This window comes from Macrosteles quadrilineatus, unplaced genomic scaffold (assembly GCF_028750875.1).
Source record: "Macrosteles quadrilineatus isolate MER2022 unplaced genomic scaffold, UCM_ALF_1.0 Scaffold_9__3_contigs__length_116548681, whole genome shotgun sequence".
NCBI lineage: Eukaryota > Metazoa > Arthropoda > Insecta > Hemiptera > Cicadellidae > Macrosteles > Macrosteles quadrilineatus.
The window spans coordinates 4,436,886-4,449,043 of NW_026542602.1; the positions used below are offsets into that span (position 1 = coordinate 4,436,886).

General features: G+C 29.9%; 1 protein-coding gene across 1 annotated transcript in view; it reads left to right on the forward strand.

Annotated features, from left to right (window-relative positions):
* The window catches only part of LOC129002278 (collagen alpha-3(IX) chain-like), a 106,119-nt gene that overhangs the window by 17,620 nt on the left and 76,341 nt on the right, over positions 1–12,158 (forward strand). The window contains exon 2 of the mRNA XM_054429963.1: positions 3,596–3,664. Within this exon, the coding sequence (XP_054285938.1) occupies positions 3,596–3,664 (69 nt within the window). The remainder of the gene's footprint in view (positions 1–3,595; positions 3,665–12,158) is intronic.

The window sequence follows — 12,158 nt, forward strand, 5'->3', positions numbered from 1 at the left end:
TTCATTTTTTTATTGGGAATATAATACTTTTTTAAATAAATAAATAAAATAACTACCCAGCATAACCCAATCGAAATTTCATTTGAAGGAGTTAGGCCTGTCGTAAGTTTTTACCTGTCCCAAATGGAGTTTAGGGGTTGTTAATTGATTGTGGCCTTAATTAATACGCAATTTTGTAATATATTTTTGTATACTCTGGACTTATTGTACAAGACAATTAAAACAATATTAAAAACTTAAATTTATGATCTTTTTAGATGAATGAAATAGGAAATGGTAACCGTAACTTGATTTATATTGTTTGTATTGATACTGTATGACGGTATATTCTGTTAAAAATGCGTAATTTTAGACCGCTAAATTTCTATCACAAAACAGAAAACATTGGACGATAAACCGCTGATAAAACCAAACCAAAACACAATTATTCGTGAACATAATTTGTAAACACCCAAATTACCGTGTTTAGGCGGCTGATAAAGTTTTATGTTGTGTTCGGGCTTAACGGGGAATTAAACAATGCACATTAAAAATTATTACGCGGTTGTGACCATGTTTTACCGTTGTTAAGCCTCAATTCGGCTAATTTGTCGTCATGACGAAAATATCCCGGAACCAATCGACTTGCAAATTTGTGTTTAACCATGTCATTCCGTCTACCTCGCTTTAAAATAAAAAGTGTAATATGTTTCCTGTGGTTTATTTTTACTTACAGTTTAGTGACTTTTACTGAGCAAAGTATATTTTCATAAGTTAAAGGTTATGGTGTGTGGAAATCACACCATCCCTAATAAAGATATATATTTATGGATTTTATATATATATACAATGTATTATTTACTGTATAGCATTTTGATTTTTTTTACTTAAGCTTCCAGTTGGTGAACCTTAGTATGTTGATTTAAAAAGGAATAAAAACATGAAACCTCAAACATTCCTATGTAATATGTATAAATACATTTCTTCATACATTTCTTTCATAGGCTCATCCCTAGACCACCAACCCATATTTAGAAAAAGAAAATCATAGCCTGACTGTTCATTAAATTGTGTTAAATATTTAAAAGTTGTAGTATTTCGTATAGTTTTTTATAGTATGTTTACGTCGCCTAAGATTTTCGTTGTCAACAAATAATTTGAACCGATTGAGACATTTTTCATTTCGATATCAGGATTTAAATTCTTATAAGGGGTTCGTTTGCATCTCCGAAGCTAATTTAAAATTCTGATTAGAATGCAAATATCCAAAACTTAATCTGCGGAATTAACTTTTAAAACGTTTTGAAAAATGTGAATTACAATTATATTTGTGTATTGTTACAAAGCAAACAATAATCCAAGTGGATTTAGATACATTTTTTGCATCATGTATATTATATGGTCAATTATACCATTAATAACTTTCACTAAAATACGTGATTTCAATTTGTGGATTTATAAATTAACCTCTTAGTCAACACAAAACGTTTAGAGTTATTATCACAACAAAGAAAACTATGGTACATAGTTTTTTCATAGATATTCCCGTAATCATTAATTATGATAGTAATAAAAATAATAAGAATAATTATTTTTTACAAATTTACGAACAATTTTCAATATCTTCATTATTGTATTATTACTCTGTTTTTACAAAAATTTAAGTATTCACCAGTATAATTATTTAGAAACTGAATAAAAGTTTCTTTATTTGTTTTTGTTTTTTTCTTATTTTAAAATTAACAAAATTAAAGCAAAAAACCTATAATTATTTTATTACATCAACTCAATAAATTACTGAAATCCCCCCCCCCTTAAGTAAAAAAATAAAACAACCATTTATTATAAGTTGAAACCACCCAGTAAACTTATCACAACCTCGAATGCCCTGACTTTGGCCAACTAGAGCAGTTGAGGCTAACAACATAGCTTGTCAGTTGGAGGGTAAAGTTAGGTTCCCGCCATCCCTCTAATCACATTACTCTGTGTCCACCCCGACATGCTCCTTGCTGCTTACTCTGTGATTGACTTTAACCATGGCTTGCTGGGCCAACACTATTACAGAACACCGACATAGTTTCATGTTGAATCTACCAAGTTTGTGGAACATTGGCATAGTTCCGTGTTGGATTTAATCATTAGTTTTGCTGACATAGTTCTATACAGTGTGTAAATTAAGTCTTGAAATGAATTTGTATTTTTAAAAACGGAAATAGATAGAAATATTCTGTTTGTAACATTGATTCTTAACAAATGTTCCGCTATTTTTTACACCAAAAGAATTTTCTAACCCCTCCAACAGGGTAGGGGGTGACTTATTTTTTATAGCAACCACTATTTAGTGACCTCTCAGTTTGAAGTGCTTGTCAAAAGAAACACAATGATGCGAATCCGAGGTGAATATCTCACCCCTAGCCAAAATGGCGGGTACTCCAAAATGGGTGCTTTTTCACATACATAGAATTTTAAAATACCCGTCATTTTGGCTAGGGATTAAATATCTACCTCGGGTTTGTGCCATTGCATTTCTTTTGTCAAACACTTAAAAATGAGGTGGTCACTCAATAGGGGTTGCTATTGGAAAAAAATAAGTCACCCCAACCCTGTTAGGGGGGTTAAAATTATTTTTGATGTAAAAAATTACGAAACTAACTTTTGTTAACAGTCAACGCCTAAAAACTGAATATTTCTATATATTTCGGTTAATTTATTTCGGTTATATGCTAAACTCTGACATAGTTCCACGTTAAAATCCTGTTGTTAAGTTCCTATTGCATGTAACACACTAGTGCAGTTACACATAGTATCTCTATTAATAGATGTTTATAGTAGACATACATAGATCCGCTTTTAATTCCTAATTTGCTGTTAATAGTTCTATATAGTTCTATTTCACTGGCATAGTTCTATATCTATTTAAATCATTAGTTGCTTTACTGATAGAGCACTGACGTAATTACACATTGAACGCTTATTATTGGTTGTTATAGTAGTACTGTACTGACATAGTTTTATATTTACGACATATAATTATTTTCTTACTGTGCTTAAGTTCATTTGAATTCATATAACTAGCTTTTCATAGAACACTGACGTGATTCCTATTTGATTATATTGAATTCTTAATATTCGTTCTGTTGTTTGTAGAAAGCTGGCATTGTTTCACATTGACTTTATATTTTAAGTTATTTGCGGTAGATTGGCGAATTCCACATAGAATTCCAGTAATTAGCTATGCCATACCAATCTTCTTACCCTGTAATAGACCAACAAGGTACTCAATACAATGAGGATTGGATATAGAACAGATAACCTATGTAGTATTACTACTCGTATTACTAAACAAAGATATGTATTCCTTATTTAACAAATATGTTGTGAGAGGACGTGTCGAATATTTTTTTTTGCTGCTCATTATTAGTCCTTTTCAATTGATTATTGATTAAATGTTTTAATTAATTTGTCATTATTTTATTAATAATACATTTTACAATTACAAGTTATCTTAGTTATTTTCAAGCGTTATCAGACCTTTTGTGTTTTCAGGGGGTTTGTTTTGTTTTATTTTCTGTATTAGTGTTTGGTTTAGTTGTTTATTGTTTAAATTTATTTGTAGGGTTTCGGCGAAGGTTCAGGAGACGACATCCCTCCTGATGAAATAGACGTTACACCTGAAGATCCAAATGTAAGTATTTCTATTTAAAACTTCGTAACACTTCTAACTAATGAACTGCAATTTAATGGATCGGATAGGAGTGTATTTTTTCAACTCCTGTTGGGTATTAAAATTGTGATAACAAGCTATTTTATTAAATTCTATACTCCTTACATTTCCGTATATTATCGACTACTCACTAATTTCAGAGACGTTTCATATCAAGGTTAAAACAACCACTGATAAGGTGTACATTTTTATCTTTACGTGTTCAGGTAAATATATTTGTAAAAGTAACATTGCTGTCTATCTTACCGTGAAACATACAATAGTTTGATATTCCAATTCAAATCGTATACATGAGGCTGCATTGCCAGCTAAAAAAATCGCCAAACGAAAAAGCCCTCTACCGTTTAGTAGTACTATCAATTACTTCATTCAACTTTATTTTAAAGATTAACTGACGGCATTCTTTTTGCGTCGTCAACCTATTATGCAGCTTATGGTGATACATGCTGTTATAAAATAGAATGACGATGATTAAAACCTACGAATATTATGTAAAAACTACTCTTAATTAAAATAAAAGTAGTATTTTATGTTTTTTTTTACAAAAAAACCTTTATAAACTGTGGCTATATGCTTCTTGGTATAATTCCATTGCTTGATTTCATTATAAGTATTGTTGAAAATGCTATTTGATTTCTTTTAGCTTTTACAATATTATTTAACAACTAAAATATCAGTTTCATTTAATTTACAAATTTTTTAAAGTTTTATAACAATTGACATACGATTTTAAGTTTATAAAAAAAACGTGTATGAGTTTTTCCCACTTTAAAATACGAACAAAAAAGAATTGCTCCAAAAACGGAGATTCCTTCTTATCTTGTAAAACCCAAGGTTCATTAAAGACTAAATGTCACAAAGCATAGTAATTGAACCGTGATTCAAAGATCAAGGAATTCTTTTCTTTGATTCAGAAACCGCCTCGCTTACTTTATGCCTATTATCTCTTGAGATATTTCCACAGGGAAGAAATAAAGGTGGATCTGAAATGTTGTATAATTTCTGATACCCATTTACAATGCAGTCATTACAATATTTAGGGATTAAAATGTTTTATGACAAGAAGGATTTTTTTAAATTTTTAAATAATTTTTTTATAAATAATGCTATAATATGCATAATTTTCCGAGGAAAGATCCATTTGGACTTTTGGTCTTTTATCTACTTATACCTTGTTAGTAAAAATATTGAATTTAAATACTTTAAAATCATTGTACTCATATTTTTTACAATACAATAATATAATATTATAAGTACTCCTGGTACATTTTTACTGGTTTCACCAGCTTATACATTGATTACTGGGTTTTAAAGTTAATAATTTAAAATTTCCCTAATAAGGTATACTGAGTAACTAGTTGTAGTGCTTGTCTTTAGATCTGAATGTTGCTGGGTTGATTACAAGTGAGCCCCAAATGCAGCTTTTCCTTTGGCTATCGATTAATATTCATGATATACAACAAAAGTAAATATTTACAATCAGGGTTCTGACCGTCTCCCCAAAAGAATAAAATGTTTTTCATTATGAAAACATGAATTACAAACACAAACCAACACACGTACAAAATAATATTTGGGATTTTTGTTTAAGTAAACAAAAATTAAAATAAGTGACCCACAGATAAACATTTACTGTTTTTCCAACAGGGTTTCCAACACTATAAAGGGGTGACGTTGGATGAGCATCGCACCCATTAGAGCATATGTACATAAATAAAGTGACCGCATATGGACCAGATAACTAGACTCATTAATATGCTACCCGCCGCCTATAATCTCTGCAAAGCATAATGTCATGCTAATTTATGTTATGACAAATTGCTATGTTCACCATATTTGCCTTACTTTGATAAATGGGTTATTTACTACAGGTGTAAGACTTGATGAGCAATGTTAAATTTTCTGTAAGTTTGGTTTGTTTGATCATTTTGAGATCATCAACGTATGCAATGCGTGAATGTAATATGTTTTTATTGAAATCCCTCATTTCATCTACAAAACTATACATAAAATGGAGAAATATATCGTACAGTGATTCGTTACTTGCACAAATTGCAAATAACTGTGCACAACAACAAAACATGGGTGTTAGACAATAAATTACGTAGTCTAGAAAATGTTTATTTCCATGAAATTACTACATAACTTGGCAAGTTTGATATAAAACGTTAAAAAATAGTTTTATATAAAATAGTGAAGAAGAAAATATTAACTTAAATGATTTCCTATTTAAACTTTGAGCACAAAACTGCTTTGACCTAATTTGTTAAACCTAAATGTCTTGAACCAGTTAAGAGTATATTTCTCTGTTCACAGAAAAAAGCTCCTTTAGTAAAACAATCCGCTGGATAGCCATAATAGTTAAATTGTTTGGATACGTTTGAAGTAGTTATATTTAAATTTTTAATTGCATTCTTTAAATTAAAATAATCCAAACATGGTAATAATGAATATCATTCGAGTGTGACACACTTTAAATGCCTTTATAAAAAAGCAACTACATGACACGTTTTTAATGGCAAGAATTGGTTATTACAATTTTAAATATAATTTTATAAATCTAAATGTTAGAGATTAATTATAATCTATCCTTCGTGTCATTGACCAGTTATCCTAGTCTGTACTAACGACAGCTTATGTTCATGATAGTTTTAGTCCTCACAATAATGAAAAAAGTGTTGAAATATAAAGTTGTGGTGAACAAAATATAGTAACCATAATGAGAATTGATTTTATGCCAGTTTTATAGTTTTTTTAGCAGACCAGGTTATTTGTTCGAGATAGATAGCCAGAGGTTATAACTAATATAATTGCTGAGACAAACTGACAGAACGACCAAGTAACTTAGTTTTCCTCGGTCAGCGATCAAGTTGTAGAAACTGACGGCGCGTTCGGGTGATATTTGACTGTTTCAGTTAACTAACTGTCAAGAGCCTGGATCGGTCTAATATTTGAAACAGTAGGCCAATAAACTGCAATTTTCACCATGGTTGATGTTAATCTATTACAAGTCCTTTTTTGATAATTTTTCAAACTACTATACGATGTTTAAACTCTCCCTCGCTTTAGAATAAGACATAACATAAAGAAAAATGTAACTGTACGAGTATAACGTATATTACTTAGATTATTGGATCCTATAATAACCTAAGTGATAAAACGTAGAATTTACAGTAAAGTCCATTGTCACAAGCATGCAAGTTTCGAATAGTTAACGTTTCGTGAATGAATCGATAACAACAGAAAATAATGAAAAATAAATTGATCATGCATTAAAGAATACTCTATGTATAGTTAGGAGTATTGCCCTGGTACTCATTTATAGTTTTATCGTAATAAACTAACTAAATTGAAAGATTTAAAGTTTGTACAGTAAATATTACGTAAATGTAAATATTACGACGTGCACTTTAAACAAATCTTATGATTTGTATCAAATACGCTGCTTTTAATAGACAACTATCAGGCAAAGCCATAAAAACTATTAATTATTTGTTTACAATAAAATTACTAATTAAAATGGCTTCGATAAATATTTTGTAACGTAACTTTTATCCATAAGAGTCTTGATATATGACCAATAAAATGTATTATCTTAGTTAAGTGCTTATGATTAAAAATGATACCTCTGCCTTAACGATATGAAAATAATTTTCTTTATTTTCGTAGGCCTACTTTATATATCTTATTTAATATAATAGTTCAGTTTAACTGTTAGAACCATCTTTTTTTTACAAAGTCCTTTCAAGTCGACTTTTAAAAATTAAATAATGTAAAATTTTGTAAAAGTGGCAGGACACCCTCGAGCCGGTCATTAAAATAGCGTAAATATTATATTCACTTCAAACTATTAAATATTATATTTTATACTAAGCCCGTCAAAAAACGATAGTTTAAAAGTCGTGAAATCCTTAAATGTGTCCCAGACTTGACCTTTTTTCTGATACCGAACAACTTTTCTTTACTATTACCAACTTAAGTTTCCAAACTACGATTTAGTTTGTCAAAGCACAAACTTGTCAGAGCATTAACATGCACTGTGGCTTTTAACGGAATATTCAGTATTTTGAGTTTGCAGCTGTGGAGAATCTTTTCGGGACAAATTAATGTTTTCAGCTTCAACTGGTGTTTTAATTGAAATTATTTCAATGTGTTCATTTAAAGTTTATTTTTTCATCAGTAACTAATAATGAACGTAAATGTAAATCTAGAAATGGAGCCAAAGGAATTTAATAGTAATTATATTTTTTTTTAGTTAACATTACTAACACGTACATCAATAATATATTTGATGCATATATTTGTATCCTTAGTTACGCTAGTGAAGTACTTAATTAATAATGCATGTATGATGATTTAAAATTAAAATTCTAAGTTTTGGAGATTTATAATTATTGTAATTCGTGCATGAATGCAAACTCAAGTTCATTTAATAAAACATAATGTTTCTTAGGCCTTTACAATAACAGATAATACTCCACTTTCTGAAACCCCAATGTTAAGTGGAGGATATTAAATTTTGTTCAATGGTGGAGCGCTTCAAAGACTAAAGTTTTCAGCACTTTGGTGCTTTTGATCAATGAATCGTCTAAAGGGCCAACTTGTGCAACATCTTTGGGGAACTATCGACGATTTCCCAATCGCAGGTAAGGATTTTAATTAAAACACTTTAATCTTCTGAAATATAATATGATTTGAAAATATCTTAAGCTACACGTTTAAAGAGTTTTTTTTTAAGCGAATTTCCCTATAGGGAAGTAGCTATTACCGTAGGTGGCATGGTAAGACCTAGACCCGGGACCAATATACTTTTTCATTTTGGTGTCCCTAAAGGCCAAAAACACTATTCGTTCAAATTTTTATATATATATATATATATATATATATATAGACTATATATATATACGTCCGTGAACGCGATAACTTGAGTAATTTTTGTCCGATTTTGATGAAATTTGGTTCAAAGGTGTAAAGCGGGATAAACTTGAATGAGTTCGCGAACCAGCACGATCGGACCATGGGAACGGGGCTTTACGGGGGGTTTTATGGGGTAAAAATTGATTTTTCTCACTTTTGACCCTCAAAACACAAAATTACCCGATTTCTCTTTAGACCTTTTTAAAGAGCTTAAAAAACAAATAATTTAGTATATAAAAGTATTTTTGTTCGATTATTAGTAACGGAGAAAATTTAAAAAATTGTAAATTTAAAATTCCCATGTTATTCTTATGGAGAATATTGTCAAATGTTGTAGTTTGCTTGTTTACGGATATATTTTGATCAAACTTGGCAAATTTATTTATTTTGTACTAAGCTATCAATATTTTACTCAAAAACACACTTTATTAGTTTCCTTGTAGCAGAAAACCTAGGTACTCGTTAAACCTAATGTTATTAAAATATATTTAACTGAAAATCAATTCAGACAAATGGAAATTCGCTTAGTCGGCAGGTTTGCTGCGGCGGGGGTATTTTTATTCTGTATACAGATTGATTCAGCTCTTATTTTCTTTAGTAGAAAATTATTCCACAAATTTTTAGATCTACGAAAATATAACTAGCAATAATAATTTTGATTTCTTTAGATACTAAGAGCTGAGAATGGGTTATTGTTAAACCCAAGCTTATTTAAAGTTTAAAAATCTACTTTCTTGTTCCAACTTAATATTTTGACCTATACTTGTCGTATATTTGTTTTAAGAGCGGGTGAAGTAATCATACTCTTGTTGAATTCTACAGTGATTTTCCAGTTTTTATTTAAACGTTTATCTATTTCAAAATTTTTAATTTTTAAGATTAAGAACTATTCATGATACGTTATTATAAATGTATACTTTGGGAAAATGTTGACTGTGTCAAGACGGATCGTACGATAGCATAGAGGAATCCATTACTGTAAAATAAAACTAATTTACGTTACCCTCTAAAATCAACAGGGATTATAATTCTTTTAGTAAGGTGCAGAGTGGATTGATACTGCAAAATATAACAAAATAATACATTTTACATTCAAATGAGTAATATTGATACTTACGATAGAATTTGCATATTTATAAATGCTTATCATGCCAATCAAATAGAATGTGAATTTTGTTCTGTTTGAAATTTGAACTAAAATACACGTATATTTTATTAACGAGATAATGTTCAATATGATCATAGTATTTTGTAATTCCATGTATAAATATAAATCAGGAAAACGACAGTTAAATATATTTTAAACAAAAAGTCATACGAAGTATTCTAAAACATTTAGTGGAGCCGTGGTGATCTGACTTGCAAAACGTTACATTGAATGTTCCTGAAGATAAAGAATAGAGGTTCGATCTAGAAGTGTACTTTGGATAAACCAACAACCCGAACAAGGAGGTGAGCGGAATACATATGACAGCATTACTGCAGTGTGTTGGATAGCGTTACTATCTGTCTAAAAATACCGATAAATGATTAACTAGCTAATTTCACCCCAACCAAAGTCAGAATTTGAAACCAGGTTTTATTTATTTCAATAGTTTCCGTCTGTGGTTTCATACGTGAACGCAGCAAAGTGGCAATAAAAGTACGTTGGCAACAACAAACAACATTCCCCTGAGTCGCGACCTGCATGCTAAACAGCTGTTTACTTATAAACCTAAACCCACCGTAGCGTTATACTTTATACGTTATGCACTGATGTCCATAAAAGACATGCACTGTACAGAAGTGTTATTAGGTAATTTATTATTCAAAACTTTTTTGGTTGATTTCAATGGATTTTAGCATGTTCATGATATAAAAATCATAGGACAAAACAAGTATGAACGGAGAGAATAAAATTAATTTATTAAAGTCAGACATACTACGAAAGCATCTCTTGTAAATTTAATCATTAAAATACAGTACCTATCATTAAAATTGAATGACTGGTTTTGTTATCCTATCTACGTTCGGAAAATAAACTATTCTAGATAATCATTGATGTTAACAAAACTTGTCTTGTCCTTTTTGGCCCCAACTTGGTTCACACTAATCGCAGAACTAAATCAAACACAAGTTGGTGGACTGGTTGATGGTTACTGTGCCACTAATGATAAACTAATTCCATTTGAGCCACACATAGAATAAGGTTTTATATAAGGGAAATTGAAGAATATATGCAATAGTGGTTAGTATTTTCTAATTTAATTATGCTTATAATAACTTGGCACTTCTTCCGTTATAAAATTTATGTTAGGTTATAAAATTACAACAAAATAAAACACTGATTAATTACTTCTAAAGGAAGTAAAATGAAACTTAATAAGGGTAACTTTAAAAAATATACTAACAATGTTTCACTTAGTTTGAGTATTTTTCACAGACATTAAACTCAATGGACTTGAAACTTTAGGACTACCTCCAGGTGTATTTTTTTCAATATATTTATATTATTATATGATTATTATTAAATCTAGGCTACCATAGGCTGAATTATTGATTCAACTGTTATTTATAAAAGTAATGCATTAAAATTAATTTGAAACAAATAAAATTCTTTCACTTTAAAAGACCAATCATCTAGTAGAAAATAAATGTTTTTAATGTCGATTTTATGTTTAGTAATGAATGTTTAGATCTTGCTATCAGACTACTCTACAGAATCAGTAAACTAATGTAAGGTCAGGGGATTCTCGATTTAATGGAAAATAGTTTGTACAATTACAAACCTCCCTCTGAACCCGGCCTCTGCGACCCTTACAGTACGTGGCATGACTGTGAGTTGCTCTACAGAGGTTAGGGTGCAAATTATACCATGGTCGGTACCTAAAGGGTAAAATCTAGACATGGAGAAAAATTATGTAAAAGCAGCTATGAGCAGATCGCTTTGAAAATTTATTTTGGTGTTAATAAACATAAATTGTTTGCTCCTTCAGTCGGGTCAGTTAAAATTATATCAGTAATGTCTACATATTTCAATGCTTAAGTTTCGAGAGGTTCAATTTTCCCTAGCAGATCTTTCAATCTCGTATGTCACCGTATTTAAATATTAAGATGGACTTTACTTCTTACAACCTAACAATAGTGAGTTATTTCTTTCAAAAGAATATTGTAACAGAAGAATATTAAAACTAATTACACCTCAATTTTAACATATGTATCCCTACCTGATGTGCCAAGCTTATTACCTGATTTGATAAAGTTTAAATATTTTATTAAGGAATCTGTGAAGAAAAGCCATTCAACAAAATATGTATTCACATTTTCATGAATTTTAACAAAACTTATCATAGACTAATAAATTTGCTTTTAGTTACAAATATAATCTGTGTAATTTGTTATACTTCAATAAATAGCAATTCTCTTTTCTTTTAGCATGCCTCGTCTTTCCTTTGCAATTTGATGGTTATAATTTGATACACAAGCTGCTGTACATTTTAATACATACTGATTTTTCTTTTAAAAATCCCTTTTTAAGTTTTAATTAAAACCTTTGCCT